This window comes from Leptonychotes weddellii, chromosome 7 (genome assembly GCF_054177405.1).
Source record: "Leptonychotes weddellii isolate Sample4059 chromosome 7, ASM5417740v2, whole genome shotgun sequence".
NCBI classification, from domain to species: Eukaryota; Metazoa; Chordata; class Mammalia; order Carnivora; family Phocidae; genus Leptonychotes; species Leptonychotes weddellii.
The window spans coordinates 61,721,938-61,740,297 of NC_138375.1; the positions used below are offsets into that span (position 1 = coordinate 61,721,938).

Genomic DNA, 18,360 nt, shown 5'->3' on the forward strand with positions numbered 1-18,360 from the left:
CTCTAATGTTCTCTTTGTCTTTTTCAACTTATACCTCCAATTAGTGACTACATAATCCACTGCTGAATTGGACCCATTGCACATGAAAGGACCTTCACGGAAAAATTTTTGTTGCAATATTGAGTCATATGATAGATTGAAAAATAATATTTGAATCACCTGAAATTTATATGCAGCTTCTAGATGGCACTTTAGATCTGCTGGGCTCTAGTTGGCACTTTTTTTTTAAAAAACAGCTTTATTGAGGTATAATTTACACGCTGTACAACTTAACTGGCTGGAAGTATACAATCCAGTGACTTTTGAATACATTTATAGTTGTGCGGTCATCACCACAATCCAGTTTTAGAACATTTCTATCAACCAAAAAGACCCCTTTTGCCTGTTTGCAGACTCCTATCTAACCAAAGTTTAGCACAGTTGCCAATATACAGAAGATGAAAAAGATCAGAGTAGGTTTTATCTGGTTTTGTTTTTATGCGTAGAGGCATAGTTGATTCTAAGCTCAGGCCTTTTGTGGTAGTATATTAAATATGTTATCTCAAATACTGTAATTATACAAAAATTTAATGAATGGGTTGGGATTAATATTAAACATATAATTGAATCTGCTATTTCTGTAGCAGTGCTATAGAATAGAAAAATAATGTGAGCCATATACTATGTAATTTAAAATTTTCTAGCAGTCGCATTAAAAAAGACAAAATGAAACAGCTGGTGTTAATTTTAATAATATAATTTATTTAACTCAGTAGATCCCAACTATTACCATTTCACCATGTAATCACTGTAAACACTCATTAGGATAGTTTACATTCTTCTTCTGTACTAGTTCCTTGAAATCTGGTGTGTATTTTACTAATTTGGATTAGCCACATTTTAAGTTTGCATTATCCACATCAGGCCAGTGGCCTGCATTAAATAGCACAGATCTGTAGTATATGTATTAATTTGTCTTTTTATAATATGAAGTAATGAGTTTCATGGAATTACTCTCTTAAATACAAAATGTTTTCTGGTCTCTGGAGCCTTCAGTGCTTGCTGAATGGGGACTTCTGAACATTAGAAATAAATTAGTTTGTAGTTATTAATAAAATAAAAATTGTAGCCAAAAAAACTTTTCCTTTAAAGATGACCCCTTTCAGAGGGCAGTGAATGAAACAAAAAAATATAATCTGCCTTGTTAGGTGGTTGATTATTTTCTCTAGCTTACAGCTAGTTTGCCTCAGAAACCTATTTATGCAGGAAATATTAGCATAGTACTGTTTTCAGTACATGTTACCTATTTTTTTAAGGACATAGTTTCATACAAAAAATTGTAAGTTATCATAAGTGATACTTTTGCATGAAGTTTTAGTTTGTATTGATAACCCTTGATTAACCTTTGAAGTTTAATGCAATACTTAGCAAAAATAATTGTGGGAACTTAGTGTCTGCAGTGATGTATAATATGAACTGCTAGAGTGTCTTCATTTTACTGTTCATCGAGGTTGGATGTATTTGAAATTGTAGATTTCTACATGTAAAATTATCTCCCAGTAAAAATAATTTTCTTTCTTTTTCTCTCTCCTCCTCCTTTCTTTACTAACTGAAAGGCATATTATCAGCACTCAGGTTGAATTAAATTCACATCTCAAACTAAAAATTCTGCAACTGAGGTTGCCTCTGGAGAAGATAGGAAAACATTGCACAATTTAAGCTCTTAATTGTCTATTGAGCTTTTGGGCATGAGTAATTTCCTTTGATGTAGATAGAGCTTTACCTATTGACTCAAGAGCACACTGGCGCCCTTAGAATCAGTGGTTAAAATCCAGATCCTTTTACTTACATGGATACTGCTGCTCTCTCCACCTTATGGACAAATTTTGAAACCCAGAGAAGTTAGGGGACTTTACCAGGTTTCCATCAGAATGTGTGTCAGATAATCACTTGTCTGGTGTATCTCCATTGCCTTTCTTACTTAACAGCTTCTAGAAGGTGGGATCTGAGCATACAAGAAACATACGAAGTTGGAATTTTAATTTCTTCATTATTTTGTTGTTTCCAAAGATTTTACATGTATAAATAAAAGTTCATCTCATACAATTCAACAAAAGCTATACTATATATAGATTTTATTTTTTAAGTTTATAATTCTTTTATGAGCCAATATGTAAAACTCGAACCTTTAATAAACTAAAAGCATGTTTTAATATAAATAAACTGTGTATTTTTAAATTGCTATGAAAAATACCAATAAATTACTAGACACTCTTATCACTGATATGGTCTAAGTTGCTTTAACCTTCAATACTGAAAAATAGTTTCATATGTGTGAACTTAAAATATGTAATTTAACTTCCTATATTCTTACAAAAGAAAAATATAAACTGGAAAATAACGATTAATAATTCATCTGCTAACCTCTCAGCAAAGCCTCATAGAATATTAGCCCAAATACTGCTGAATTTTGATTTGCTGTTATGTAGCCAGGATGATGATGAATGTGTTCTTCCCTTATTACAGCAACATATACACAGGGCTTACTGTACACATATTTAAATAATTGTGTTAACTTGATTAGGAATTGTGATCATTTCATTTGAAGTTGAAGAAAGCTGGAAGTGATGACACAAAGAGACTTGATCGGTGTTACCAGAAAGTAACTATGGATGCTGTGGGCAGTATGCAGTAGAAAATATGACTATTAAATGGTTTAAACAAACTGAGTTATCTTTCTCATTTAATAATGAATCTGGATATAGGTAATTTAGTGTTTATCAGTTCAAAGATGTTAGGGCCAGAGTTTCTGCAGTTCCTACTTTTCTCTCATAATGATAAGGTGATTGACTAGCCCTGAAAATTACATGTACATTCAAGTCAAGAAGCAGATGAAGCCTTGGCACCACTCATTGGTCTCTTTTATCAGGAAAGTAAAAGCTTTCCCAGAAACCTCCACTGGCTTTCCTTTCCAGTAGTCTCTGCCACATGACCACCATTGCTGAAAGGGTGGTTGCGGAGGCAAGCATAAGGATTTCCAGCCTTTTGAAGAGAGGGATGGTGATGAATGACTCTTTGGATAGCCAACATAGCATCTCTTAGGGGATCAGCTCTGGAAAGTGGGTGTAAAGCTCCTTCAGATGTCAATAGGAAACCGATAGACTACCAAAATGGAAATGAAAATAGCCAAGTAGTCATTCGCTTCATGAAAAATTTATTGGACCTCTTTCATGGCAAACACTACATAGCTATCCTTAGAAGCGATGGAGCTTCCTCTGTACCTTGTCAATTAAGGGCTGGTGTCACATGGCATTTAACATGAATGACCTTTGTTTCCATTACCCCATAATATTTTCAGAATATATAATAGGTATGATTATATTACAGATAATATAATAATAGAATATGTTATCTCATTCCTCTGGAGCAAAGGGTCCACTACCGACGGCTTCTCTAGCTATGAGATGACAGAAAGTTGCCGGAAAACAGGAACTGCACATGTGTCCCAGGAGGTGGAGGGTGGAGCCGTGCTACCTGTGTTATCAGCTGTCCAGGTAATTAGGGGGCTGTACTGTTCTGCTGGTAACAATAACGGTGGAAGCATAGCGTAAAAATACTAACCGAGGCTTTTTACTCCTTATTTGGATAGTATTCTTTTTCAGGAGCTTTACCTTCCTACTTAGGTTTTGCTTTTGTGACATCCCTTAAATACAAAGCAGCTGATTTTTTAATTCAAGGCAGTGGTCTAGAGATTGTACAAAACCAGGTTGAAATAAAAAATGTGTTTATATAGTTAAAAAAACGGACTTGCAGATGGGAGAGGTTTTTATTTTTCTCTAGCATTTCCCTCAGTTGAGAAGTCATTGTTTAGGATAAGTGTGTCTTCTCAACAAAGCAAGGATTTTGGACCTAATGGTAGTAGCAAGCTACAGTTCTGAGAGCAAGCCCCTTCCCCTCAGATATTTCATACAAATGCTTGCTCATTGAGTGGCCAAGCTCAAGACTCACAGCTCTTTTTACAACTCTTGCAATCAGCTTCTTAAGAGTGAATGTGCACTTCTTTGCCTCTCATTCTCAGGTCCTGTAGGTTTGCAAGCATCATCATGAAGTGACCACTAAATACCATTTGGTCCAGCAACTGGCAACTCCACATTAGGATTATTTCCTTAGGATAGATGTTCCCCAATACAGAAAAGGCTTTATGTAGTATTACTGAGAAAAGAAAAAGAATTGAGACTGAATCATTATGCAGCTATCATAAATGTTTGCGATGATTATATAAAAATGGTTGTGCTCTAGGGATACATTGGTACAAAAAAAGTTATAATACGATTACAAGTCTATAAGAAAAAAGTCAACTAATGCTAGAGAAAAAACAACAGTGCTTGCCTTTGGAAGGTGTTATTATGGTGATTTTCTACTTTTCTGTATTTTCAAATTTTTATAATGAAAAATCAGTTTTTCTATGAAGCGCTGCATTTAACTTTTATCCAGTGAACTGACTTTCTAGCAGCGAGAGCACTAGGCGAGGAGAAGGGCAACCCAGATCTGTTCTCTTCCTTGCCACGAACTGTGACCTCTGATAAGTCATTACCTCCCTGGGTCTCACCTCTCTAATAAAATGAGCTTGTTGGATTAAATGATGAATAAAGTCCCCTTTTAATTTTAATAATTTTAGGACTTTCATGACATCACTGTATAGTGTTTAAAGATGCTATGAAACTCAAAGTGTAATTTTATCTCAGACAATGGGAAAACAATTCAACTCCCTATTTCACAGGTAAGGAAAATGTCGATCGTGTAAATCTTAAATTGTAGTAACGCTTCAAATCACAGAATGCAAACTTTTGGGTGGGCTCTTCGATGATTTATTATCATACCATACATGCAAATTGCTTTACAGATTTTGCAGCAGTAAGGAATATGCTTCTTTTGGCATGCTCTGACATAGCTGGGTGAACTTAACACAAAGTAACATCGGCCCTCACTAAGGTCAATTTCAACAGTCTACCAACATCCATTTTGCCACATGTCACATATTCTTCTTTTATGTTCCTAGGAAACACCAAAAAATGAGCATGTTTAGTCATTTAATCAGGTTATCCAACCTGAGTCCAAGAAGAAGCAGTTGTCTACAGCGTGCATGTCCTCTGCCCCGGGCTTTGGGCAGCGGAGAGCGCCAAGGACTCTGTGTCCCATCTGGGAAGCAGGGACTCACGGTCAGTCACTGCCACTGAGGAATAGGGACGCTCAATCAAAAGCAAACGGGCATGATTTTGATGAATTCTCTACAAACATTTTCTGTATTTACATTATGGCCTAGGTCAGCTTACATGTTTATCTAAAAAATATTGTAATAGATCTCTGTATGAAGGAGTCAATAGCACCATTTTGACAGATTTTAGAAATGAAATGTTCACAGCTCCTTTTGCAGTACTTTGCAGTCAGATGTTGGGAAGGCGGCCTGTGACCTTGGCTGTGTAAACTGAAATTTTTATACTGTATGCTACATGCACTTGTTTCTAGCTAATAGCAGTCTAAACTATTGGACACGTAGGTTCCCTGTATATAACGGTATCCCATCAATCGAATCCTCCATGCTGTTCTGAGCTTATGTCCCTTGAGTCCAGGAAACTTTCAACAACCGAGAAGTACAAATTTTTCCTCTAGGAAAAACGAGACAAGACATACCAGCTCATTTCACAAGCCTGAAAAACCCTGGTAGGAAGTATTTCTTTCTCAATGCCTGCTAATTTGGGTTTTCTGTGCACTCACAGTAGCTCTTAGCTTCTCTTCGTATCTCTTAAGACAGTATCTGCCTTTGCTGCTTGTCCATCGCTTGGATCATAGTCAACCTTTGTCCCTTCTTTGTCCCAACCTTTGTTGTTTCTTTGGCCCTGAGGAGTCCTGCAGCCATTCACTACTCACAGACAGTATCTCAGACAAGCCAAGTGGCAAGACTACTAGAGGGATAGATATTGTGTAATCTGACTCTAGTTGGTAAATATTTTTTAAAAGTAAGTTTCTCGGAGGTCAAATACTGCCTGCCATGAGTGATAGAAAAGGGGCTTTATAGAAGGCTGTGTAAAGAACCAAAGGGGAGGGAGAGGTAGAAGAGAGACCTTGACAGGACCAGCTTGATGTCTGGGGAAAGCAGTTGTGAAAATTTCACATCTTGTTGTCTGAGACTTAACTTTTTATTACAAGTTGTCTTGAAGTCTAAACGTTCAGGTATGACTTATCCCAGTGGGGGATCGCCCTTTCAGGTCTGATAACTTAAAGGTGAAAATAACTATGACAGAAGGAACCTTGACATGGGCCTCTACTGGCAAAACTCCAGCAAGTGGTTAGGTGATTTTCTAGAGTCCCAGGGAGTTATTCAGATACTAGAGTTCTGCAAAGCTTACTCAGAAACCACTCATTGTTTACTCTGCTTTGTCAGTGGAGACCTCGCCAGTGCAGTTTTTGCTTTTAGTGACAGAGGCTTTGTTTCAACGGGTGACTTGAAAAAATGTCTTTGATGTGTTGGGTGATTTTTTATTCTACTTAGGAATGCACCGAATTAGCCAATCTCCATGTAGGAGATCCCAGAGGGCTAGATGCTCTGAGGAAATGCTGCACACTTACCTACCCAGAATAAGAAAGGAGGTCTAATTTAAACTTTGCACATGATCCAAGGCTTTTCTGCAGACTTAGTAACATTTCCCTGTAGAGGTTAGCCTTTCACACGGGTGTTGCTCCTTCACCACTGGGCCTGGCATTTCTCCGCTCTGTAGACTTGTCAGCCAGACCTGCCCCCTTCTTCCTCCCTCCCTGCAAAGATTCTCCCCATCCTTCAAATCCAGCCTGTGCTCCCATGAAGCTTTGCTAGATCATCATTACAGGCAGAAGGGAGTTTCTCCTTCTTTCCATCCCTAGAGGATGGATTAGATTTAGCACAGGCTGTGTCTGTACACCTGTTTTTTCTCTCCCAACTGCAAAGCTCACTCCTAGAGGGGAGCCCACTGGGCTTAATTCATCTCTGAACGCCTTCATCGTACATAACTGTTTCTCAGTGAAAGTTTACAGAGAAAATGGGTGCCTGGGAAGTAGTGGGAAGCTTCAAAATTGGCACATCATTTCCTTAAAGTGTGCTTGTGATGTAGGTCTAATATCCCCTAAACTAGTACTACTGTTTGATGTCTGGTTCTGAGAGGAAACTTAGCTATTGACTATGGTCTATTCATTTCTAAGGGAAGCAGGTGACCCAATTATTGAGAGAAATGTAGAAATGTGAATTTAAGTCTTAACAACTGCCTTCAAGCTCTGACCCATCAATAAAGATGGGCAGGTGGGAGCATGGAATCCTAATCTTTTTATCTCTTCCCTGTCCCATTCCAGTAAGGTCTCCTGACACACAGGAACTGTGAGGAAGCAGCAGACAATTCACCTCTTTTTTTCTCTGAGTTCTATAGTGTATCCCAGTGGTACATCCTATTATTAATTACTGCAACAGTTTAAAGAAAACAGCATAGTATTTAGTTAGAGTCATGATATCATTTTAGATGTTCCTAATAATAAGCTGATAATAGCTTTTCTATGCAATACCTCATTTGTAACCTTTTGGCTACAGATGTTCAAAGTCAACAAAGGTCATGCATGCCTACATTTCTCAATATCTGGGTTACCTGCTTCCCTTAAGGCAGATATTGTGGAATGAATCATTTCTCTGTGACAGAAATAGACTAAGAGAAGGGCCCTTCTTGGATTTCTAAATATGTAAGAAAAGTAAAAGCAAGCATTTATTCAAGGCCCTCTCTTTTCGAAGAAATGAAGTATCTCTCAGAAGATCACTGAGATTGGGGATTGGAAAGTAGCTTCCTTACATAAAAGAATTGGCTGTTTGCCTGCCCCTCAGCTATTGATGAGCCCACCATGGTCATTGAAAGCCACATAATAAAGTATATTATTTCCTAAAAATGATTAAATGAAAATCCAGTTGATACAAATTACTTAAGAACATTCTGAAGGATTCAGAACCAAAGGGCTCTCTTATTTCTTAGTTTACTAAAGTAACAGCTGAAGATTGACTTAAATATGAGCAAATATCAGTGTAAGATATCATTTACATGATTTTAAATATAAAGATCAAATTTCTAAAACATGCTCAAAATGCTAGAAAACTTTTTAATTCCCCTCTCTTAACCAGGTCAATTCATACTCTAAATTTCTTTTTTCAGGAATGATGCAATTTGGAATTTTTAATTCTGTAGGGATATTTTACTGTTAAGTTGTACATACAGCACAACTATTGTTGTGAGACCATCTGCAACAGAAACAAAGCTCTCCTAGCTTCCTCTGGGAATAAGAACCTTAAGCTAAGTAGAGGAAACCATGGGAATCTATATTCCTAGATGTCAGCAAAAAAGCATGGGGTGCCATGAAAGACCAGGGTCATCTTTTTTTTTTTTTTTCTCCTATAGAGAGTCAGATAAACATTTTAGGCTTTGATGGGCCATCCAGTTCAGTCTCTGTTGAAACTTCTCAACTCTGTCCTAGTAGTGTGAAAGCAACCAGACAATATATAAATAAATGAGCATGGTCGTGTTCTAATAAAAACTTTATTTATAAAAACAGGCCTCTGGTGGATTTGGTCTGTGAACCATAGTTTGCCTGATTCCTGAAAATTGTTCTTTGGAGATTTAAATTTATTTCCTTGGGTAATGATGGGGAAATTGCTTTTTAAAAAATGTGCATATAAGTTTTATATGTATATCATAAAAACCATAGATAAAAGAATGATTGATAGTCAAATAAGAAAGTATAAACAGTAACTTCTAACTCATGTACTAGTAATAATACCCTTTGCCTGATACCCTTAGTTCACCAGGCATAAGGAATTACTTAAACCCCTGTCAGCTATTCCCACTCAGTGAACTCACAAGAAATTTTAAAATTTCAAGGGAAACACAGCAACATCGATCAGATATGGAATGCAATACTACTATTGTGTTGTTTGGGCCTAACTACTTAATAAATGGACATGTTAGATAATTTTTTTGGCTTTGGGAGGACCATGAAAATAATACTGAGACTAAGGGTGTACGAATAGAAGCACCTTGAGAACTTCTAACGCAAGTAATAACCTTGACAATAAAAAGCAAACAAAATCATAGCTCATGAATATGCTATTTGTACTCTATGCTACCGTGAGTCGCTGCATGATAGGCGATAAAATAGGTCAGGTTAACAGGAGGCAGTTATAAGATGACAGTTTTCAATTTATAGTCATACTATATCTTTTACAAACCAGATGAACTACTATACATGGTTCAAGGAAAGGACGAAGAAAGGACTAACCTAGTAAATTTTTATCCACAACTGATTGTGAGAGAATGAGAGCACTTAAGGAAAACAACAGCTTTCAAAAATTCTAATGTGAAGCCTATTGTATTCGAGTGCCCCCAAATAATCTTTTAAATGGAAAAGAAATATTATTTTTAACTGACTGAAGATGAAATACCTGTCATTTTTAACAATGAGTCATAGCAAAGATTACACAGATATAACCATTTCATATCCATGGGTTTTCCAGGTCAATCTTCAAAATGTGCTGAAAACAACTATTTTGAACAAGCATCATTTTGTAGCCTTAGCATTGTTGTTTAGTTTCAAACTAAATTCTGGGCCACTAAGGGCCCTGCATTTCTCCAACAAGTCCGGGATCCTCCTTCCAGGTTTTTAGAAGATCTCACAAGCTGAGAGGGCAACCTGACGGCCAGAAGGATGGAACAAAACATTGATCTGGGAAAGGTGTTAGCAAACCAAGACACGGGAAAGAGTAACTGACTGGTGGAGTCCCATTATTTCATTACTGAATAATGGGAATATACCAATATTCAAATAGCATCACTTTCAGTCAGAGCATGGGAAGAGGTTTCTTTCCATTTGGCTCATCTGAGCTCAACCAGGTCAGACACACCTGGAGTCTTCTGAACAATGTCTGATTCCTGCAAAGGAGTCAGATGGTCCGCTTTCATTCAAGGCTTCCATCTTGCTCTAGGTGGACCTCTGGGCCAGGTGAAAGGGAAAAGGCTGATTCTTGAAAGAAGTTAAAATCATGCAATCAAATCCTCTAGAGTATATCACAAACATTTATGAAAACTGGAATTTTAAACAAGCCAACATAAATTAGTCAAGTTTGTTATTGCTCTCCAAGGTAAGTATATAAATGGTTGGGCTTTGTGAGCTGAGATTATATTATCTGATCTCAGGTGATATTTGAACGGAGTAATAATGACAAAAACTGGCCCTTAGTAGATCAGAATGTAGACAGAGGAAATGCTGAACTTGGTAACCATGGTGGGTAGCTGATATCTCTCCAGTGGTCTTTTTTTTTCCCTTATTTGTCAAGGAGCCAGAAACTCACCCTGAGTTGTGCCAGGGGAAGAAAAGAACTTTGAAAAAAATGTATAGAAAGTTATTGGGTACATTTCTGCTTATCATATGCTTATGAATATTATAATGCCAATATTGTGTTTACATGCACATAAATGTTTTTAAAAAACACAGATGACATACATAGAGTCTAGCCATTAAGCAGTACTTAACCAGTAAATGCTCAGATGTTAGCAATGACCATAATGAGGAACATATCCATGATGAACATTAAGGAAATTGGAATATGACCTAATAGATAGTAATTGCAAGGATATTACAAATCCTATTATGTAGGCAAATGTTGGAAACTTTGCACCATCTAAAGAAGACCTACATAACCAGACTGAATACTCTGCAATGACAAGTAAATTACATAATGGCATTGTAGTTATGTAAATGACTCTGCTCAGTATATTTATTTCAATTTTATGTGAAGTCAACCTTCATCCAGAAAAACCTAGTGCTGATTCACTTCGTTGACTTTTCTTTTTTTTTTCTTTTTTCTTTTTTCATTTGCTTTGCAAGAACAATCCTAAAATCGAATAAATGTTTTACTAATTTTATTCTTTGCCTTTTCTGGCATTTACTTCTCTTTCCAATTTGAAATGCAACCAGATGCTTCTGTGAAATAAAAACGGAATTATGAAACAAAATGGCTCTCTCTAAATCTTCAGTTTGTAGGCAACCCACCAGCAAGTTACCTTGCATGTGAAACTGGAAATAGGGGTTGCTAGACATTCTAAATTACAAAATATGCTTAAGATACTATGTAATTGAGGTCACAGTAAAAGGCAAGTTATTCCTTTCTTTTTTAAGTTTGCCACTAAAAATGGCTATAGAACCTTGAGGATTACTCTAAAATAGCAGTATGTAAGAACATTCTAAGTCTTTTGAATCCATGTATAATGGCAGTGTTGATTAAATCGTTCTAAGGAAATCTAAAAAATGCCAGCCAGTGGTCATTCCCATTTTGGGGGTTACTAGGATGATATCATCACCCTCATTTAGTAAATTTAGTATGTTTCAGTAGATTTGTAGAAAGAAAGATTGCTTGTTAAAAAATGATGCCCAGCTTAATCTAGCCCTACAAAATCCTATTAACATTTTTTGTGCAGTCCCTCCCGAACGGGGACCCATGGTTGGCTCACAGTAAGTTTTCATACACAAGAATACTATGGACTTTATGGCAGTACTCAGGAGACTCTAGCCGGTGGTCAAGATTCCAGGGCCCAAAGAGGGATTCGAGGGACTGTAGCCAACAGACAATTTTGCAATGCCCAGGAAAGTACTGTTTTTTAAAAGTCATGTTGGGAAACATCCCTTTGAAGCACATGATTAAGCAGATGTGGCCAAGAGTTTTTACTTATTTTAGTCTATGACACTTTTGAACCATTTTCTTTTTGGCCTCCTACCAGCTCATCTGTGTGAAACTGAGGCAGCTCAAATCCAAGCATAGGCATCCATGTGTCATTTTGCTTAAGAAGTACTGTAGAACAGTTTTGTTCCAATACATTAGCCACTAGTCACATGTGGCTATTGAGCACTTGATGTACTAAAGGTGTAACATATACTCCTGATTTTGAAAACTTAGTATAAAAATTCAAAATTCAAAATATCTCATTAAGTTTTCATATTGATTATACAGTAGAGTAACAGCACTTGTTCTAGATGATAACTTCTACAATCATTCTAATTTCTATCTTATTTATGTATTTGTGGGACAAATGAGCTCTTTTAGTTTGAAAAAACCACTAGGATTCCAATTAGACTTTTTGAAAATGGGAAAATAATTCAAGATTGTCTTTCTTCATGGCTCCTGCTACAAGGGGCCCCGCGGTGCAGTCAGGCCTGAGCGATGGAATGATAGGACAACTGCCCGCCCTTGGAACAGTGTCGGGGTGGGGCCAGGAGGGGCAGTATGTACTGATCTTCCAACTAATTGCCACTTCTAAGACGATCCATTTCCCTCTCTTCTTTCCTTTTCCAATATATGGGACACTTACCCTGTATGCCTGTTAAGTCTCATTAGGAAAAGTACACCAGGCAATTGATCTTCTTACATGGAAATGTTAATGCTTTGTGAAAAAGGCATTCTTAAAGGTTAAAAATGGTGAGCCCTTTACAATTACTAACATGGAAATTATGAGAGAGGATAAAGAGGGAAGGAAAGAAATGGGGGAAGAGGATAAGTACTCTTTACTAGCTAATAAAAATAAATCAAAACAAAAAATATTCTTTTGAGCCCAGATGATGTGCCCTTAAGGGCTTTTTCCTCTGTCCATGTTGGTGACCTGCCAGGCCCCTAAACTATGGGTGATGAGAAGTCCTACCTTGTTTTCTTTTCACGAGAATAGTAGTAAAGGAAGATTTGCACTTGGAAAGCAGAATGTCTCCCAAGGTCCAGTAGCCCCCCAGGAACCGGAGATTTAATTTCATTTTCCAATTTCATAGTTTTGAGGAAGAGCCAAAAGAATTTAAGATCTTTTTTGATGAGGATTTTTCTGTGACAGTCATTTTTACTCTCCATCGTTTTGGTCTTTGAGAACAATCCTTTTTTAAAACTGAGGAAAACTTAAAATGTGAGGCATAAATCGATAAAAATGTTCACTTCAACTCAAACTAGAAATAAATATGAGGTACTTGGAATTTAAGTGTGATTTCTGTAGCGGAAAAGTGTTCATATGGAAATCAAAGAAAAATACTTTGAAAAACATCATGATGAAGTATTAGGTCTAATGTTACAGCTTCTCATGAGTCTGATTTGAAATCATTGCTTTCTTTTCATTTTTTTTTTTTAAGGTGAATAAAACGTTGCACTGTCCTAAATTTCTTGGCATGGAAACTAAAAACTACATTGTAAAATTTGGGCACTTCTATTCCAAGCATGAAAAAAAGATATAACAGATTTTCAGAAATATCTTTAGTTCGTAAGCAATGTATCTAGATAACCATCAACTGAAGGAAAAAAAGACTTTCATAAACAAAAGTTTCCTTAATCTAGTAAAATCAATAATGAACGATCTTATAATGGAATATTATTCTCACTCTATTCAGACATTTTGGCACCAGCCTCTGGGGTAGATTTTTCTAAAAGTCTGAAACTTGGTAATTGTAGAGTTTATCCATAAAAATGTCACTGTCTTTAAAGCTGTAGAAACTCATGAATAAATCCAATTTTATCTGAAAATGACAAACAATCAACCTTTGTGAGAATAAGTCCAGGGCTTAGCTCCTTTTCTTCCCTCGATTTCTTTAGCCCACCTTAAGTGTTGTCCATGAGAAAGAAACTGTATTAGCAGGGGAAGGAAGGAATACATCCCTCAGCATGAGTTTGTAAAATGCTTTCTACAGGACTGTAAAATGGCAGGATTTTGTGATAGAACATTTTTGGTTATTAGTAATATAGTGTGTATAAATAAGGACAAAATAAGAAAGCGTTGTCTACACAAGCTTTAAGGGCATTTTGTTTCATGGCCCTTACGTATGCTTCAATTTCTTACCATTTTAAGTGGGAATTTTTTTTTTTTTGTACGTATCATAAAACTAACCTGTAACCATCTCCTTGTAAACAGTTTGAACACATTGGACAGTTTGAGCACATTGAAAACTATGGTGTTGTGAATGCCATGGGAACACGTCTTAGAGCACTACCTAATATTAGTTAAGCAAGAGTCCAAAGGAATTACTGCTTTATGAAGAAATCCAAAGGATTATGATGACTAGGTTTTCAAGGCAAAAACAATTCACTAGTTACTTCAACGTGTGCTACTGGTCCCTGAACATGTATGTTTTTAAATGTTGTGTTTACTTGCAATTTCAAATTTAACTCCTCGGCATTAGGTATCCATTACATACCATAGAAGACACTATTTTTTCATAAAGCAGTCACATGCATGAATTTAGGATTACCAACTGATAGATATGTATTTTTTTTTGCACCTCAAAAAACAGAATCACTATAGTGCATATCATGCTTCCACACCTTCCTTGAAGGACAAAATGCATAAAGTGCCAGAATTTGGCTTCCAGTTTGGAAAGAAGCCAAATCAGTATTCTGGCAGGATCATGTCATTCTGCTGAGCTCCAAATCCCAGAGCCGGGTTTTCTTGCCCTTCTTTGGGGACTGCTGCTTCCTCCATGGTCTTCAGCTTCTCCTCTATTAGGCCCTCCTCTATTTCCGGGTCAACCGCCTTTATCCCATCCTCTAGTGCCTTGGGCATCATGTTGGTAGCCTTTCTATCAGCATCTTTAACTTCCCCTACGGCCTGTACCTTCATCAGCTCAGCCTCTGCCCCCTCAACTGCCACCTGGGCCCCACCTCCTTGAGCTTTCTCTCCTTCCGAAATAGCTTTAACATCTTCTCTGCCATCCTGGGTCAGAGCCGGCGCTTGGCTGGCCTTCTGGCTCTCTTGGATGCTGCCGTGGCTGCTGCTGGCACTGCCCAGCCGGGAAGAGGCCACTACGGCCTTCACTGCTGCCTGATTGGAAACAGACAAGTGTCAGGTGTTATTTCCACTTCCAGTCCTGAATCAGAGTTCAATCTCAGCTTTGCGTTTAGGGATTTTGTTGTATCTGTTTTATATGTTCAAAATATATTCCAAGATGGTTGAATGAAAACTTGTCTGGCAATGAACAGCAAAATCTTTTTTAATCTCAAGCCTACTGTATTTAATCATCTGGACAAGTGAAAGCTTGGATAAATGTGTTTGCCCCTGGATTACCTGTTTGCAAATATTTTGGACTTCGCTTCCCAAAGTGTTTCATGGAACACTAGTATTACGCAACAAAAGAATTCCATGGTCAAGTTTGTTTGAGAAGTCCTGGGATAAGTCAAGGTTATTTAATCCAAGGTATTTCAAATCAGTTTGACCATACAACCTTTAAGGTTTATTTAGTCTTTATCAGCCTGTAAGTGATGGCTGAATAGAACATTATTTTTGACCCTCAGCTGTTCTCTGAAATCCTCTGCAGCTATAGTAAGTCCTAAACACCATTATGTAAGAGAAAATCTTATCTAATATATATTCCATATATATTCTATACAAAGATATATTTTGGATAATTTTCTATATCATGTGAATTACAGTTGACCTTTGAAAACATGGGTCTGAATTGCAAGGGTCCACTTATGTGCAGATTTTTTTCAACAGACACATTGAAAAAAATTTTTGGAGGTCTGTAACAATTGAAAAAACTCACGAAGTGTGTAGCCTAGAAATACCCAGAACATTGAGAAAGAGTTAGGTATTATTCTAAGAACATAGCACATAATATATATAACATCCAAAATATGTGTTAATCAACTGCTATCGGTAATGGCTTCCAGTCAACGGTAGGCTATTAGTGATTAGGTTTTTGGGGAGTCAGAAATTATAGGTAGATCAACTGTGTTGAGGAATTGGTGCCCCTAACCCCAGTGTTGTTCAAAGGTCAATTGTATTTTAATTTTTATCAAGTGTGGGAATTTATTTATGTAATTACAAAATACAGGTTTTTAAAAAAGTTTCCCAATTTTCACATATTCAGAAAGAAGGCAACTTTCTGAATAAGTATCAGTTTCCTGAGCAATGCTGTTTAAGCAGTTCAGTCTTAATTAAATGAGAAACAGTGATCAGATATTTGGTGAGTAAATCTCAACCTATAACATATTTCCCTTTACTAACAATGAGTTCTTATGAGAGAATAACATGACCCTCAGTGGCTTTACACCAGTATTGTTGGGATTTCAAGGCAGGATTTTCCCTGGTACCACAGAAGATGAATAATATTAGATGAAGAATAAATGGAATTATCTTTAATAGTTCAAGCTGAGAGAGAGATTTAAAAAAAAACACACACACACACACAAAACAAAACATATCTTACCTTAAGCTTGCGCCGGGCATTGAATTCTTGGAGCTTCTTTTGAGCAGTATCCATGTGTACAAAATTGGCTGCTTTACCTGTGACCCATGGATGCTGGAGAGCTTGGAAGGTAGTCAGCCGTTTCTTAGGATCCAAAACAATTAGTTTTCTGACCTGAAATGATGAAGAATCATAGATTTCTTAGGGAGATTTTTATAGTGACCCAGCTTGTGAACTTCTAGGTTTTATTCTATTTTCCTAGCAGTACCACTAACTATACATTAAAAAAAAAAAAAAAAAAAAAAAAAAAAAAAGCTTTTAAGCCCTCAGTGGTCACTGTAAGGATAGCTTCAGATAGCAGTCGCTGAGGGGGTCTGAGAAGACAGTGGTGTGTGCCACCCGAGAGGCCAGACCAGCAGGCGGCTTTCCAAGGGAGGTCAAAGAAACAGGTTCTTGGTTGCCTGTGGACTGGAAGTTCTTTGAAGGAGAACCAGCATCTGAATAATTCTAGGCTGTACTTAGCACCAGTTAGATTTAGAATTTCGGATGCATCTCAATGGGGATGGAATCATCGTGCATTCATCATGCTTTCTGTAGGGATTTTTTAAAAAAGATTTTATTTATTTGTCACAGAGAGAGAGAGCATGAGCGGGGGGAGTGGCAGGCAGAGGGAGAAGCAGGCTCCCCGCTGAGCAAGGAGGCCCATGCGGGACTCGATCCCAGGACACTGGGATCATGACCTGAGCCGAAGGTAGATGCTTAACCGACTGAGCCACCCAGGTGTCCCATAGGTGGGGATTAAATGGCAACAAAGAGATAGTATAGTTTTTATGCTTATCCCATCATTCTGTGATAAAATTCACTCTAATACCTTGAAGGTTGTGAAGGAATAAGCCAAGTGCTGGAGTAAAAGGGTGTCAGTGGTTTAGGGGTATGATTTGTTTAAAGGACTAAATTCAAACCATGGCAGACCATTCTGGGAGGTTGACCCCTGAGAATGAGCAGATAATAAACTGCCAGGAAGATCAATAACCAAAATAATCCCTGGCCCTGTGCCCAGAAGGGGTGACCTGGAATGAGGTAGAGACTATTAAGAGGTAGGAGGCCCACGTTCAAGCTCTAGTTACATCTCTTACCCACTTTTGTGAGTCTGGACAAAGACCGACATATGAATTGAGTGCCTATGGACATTTTCCTAGGCCCTTTTCTTATATGATCTCTTTTCCACCTTAATTCCTTTGTAAATACATTCTTACATACATATAAAAATGTTTAAAAACTTGTGTAATTCTTTCCATAACCTTATCAACTTGGAACAATTAGCTCCAATTCATAAATGAGGGATGGAAGGAAGCTCAGAAAAATTTAGTGCCTTAACTAAGGCCAGACAACTTGTAACTGGTGGAGGCTCTGTTCCAACTCAGGTCTGTCTTACCTCAGAGCTCATCTTGTGGCCACTACACCGCAGTGCCTCCAAGGGCAGTCCACCCCTCTGGCCTTCATCTGCCCATGTGGCAGATGGGGGCTATGGGTGATGTAAGGCCTAAGGTCTTTTCTAACTCTGTTAAGCTAACAAGAACTGAGCACAGGCTAGCACAATCAGGCAGTAAGTCAAATGAAGAACAAATATCTGGTTCTCCTCTTACTTCTTTTCTGCAAAAGTTGCAAAGAAATGTGTGTTTGGGGTAGAGAAACATAATTTGTAGAGGGCAGAGATGTGAGGCTGCTTATGCTAAAAATCTGAGAGGAGGTGGTGGGAGGTACAGATGATTAAGGAAAATGAATGCAGAGCAGTAAATAAAAATCTGATTGCAGTCATAGCTGTCACCTGCGGGATACATGTCCTAATAATTTCGTACAAATGGTACCTAATCCTTAACAATTCACAATGAGATCTTTCCCTCCCATTTTCCAATCATCCTCATCTTCCTCATCATTATCATCCTCCTCCTCGTGAAAATATGAAGAATTTACTGAAAGTCAGTATGTGCCCCCAAATTCCCACCTGTCAGAGTTAATCTTTGCATTTGAAGATATGGATGCACTGAACTGTTAAACTTGCTGAAGGTCAGAGAGCCCCGTGACCTTGTGAAGATTCAACCCTAAAGCCTTGCCATA

The 18,360-nt window shown here is 37.6% G+C and overlaps 1 protein-coding gene across 1 annotated transcript in view; it reads right to left on the reverse strand.

The window, feature by feature from the left end:
* Positions 1-4,824: 4,824 nt before the first annotated feature.
* Positions 4,825-18,360, reverse strand: part of CAMK4 (calcium/calmodulin dependent protein kinase IV) — an 85,681-nt gene continuing 72,145 nt past the window's right edge. Inside the window, exons 7-8 of the mRNA XM_081826467.1 lie at positions 16,264-16,416; positions 4,825-14,876 (exon numbers count right to left, since the gene is read on the reverse strand). Coding sequence (XP_081682593.1) covers positions 14,445-14,876; positions 16,264-16,416 — 585 coding nt within the window. The 3' untranslated portion in view covers positions 4,825-14,444. The remainder of the gene's footprint in view (positions 14,877-16,263; positions 16,417-18,360) is intronic.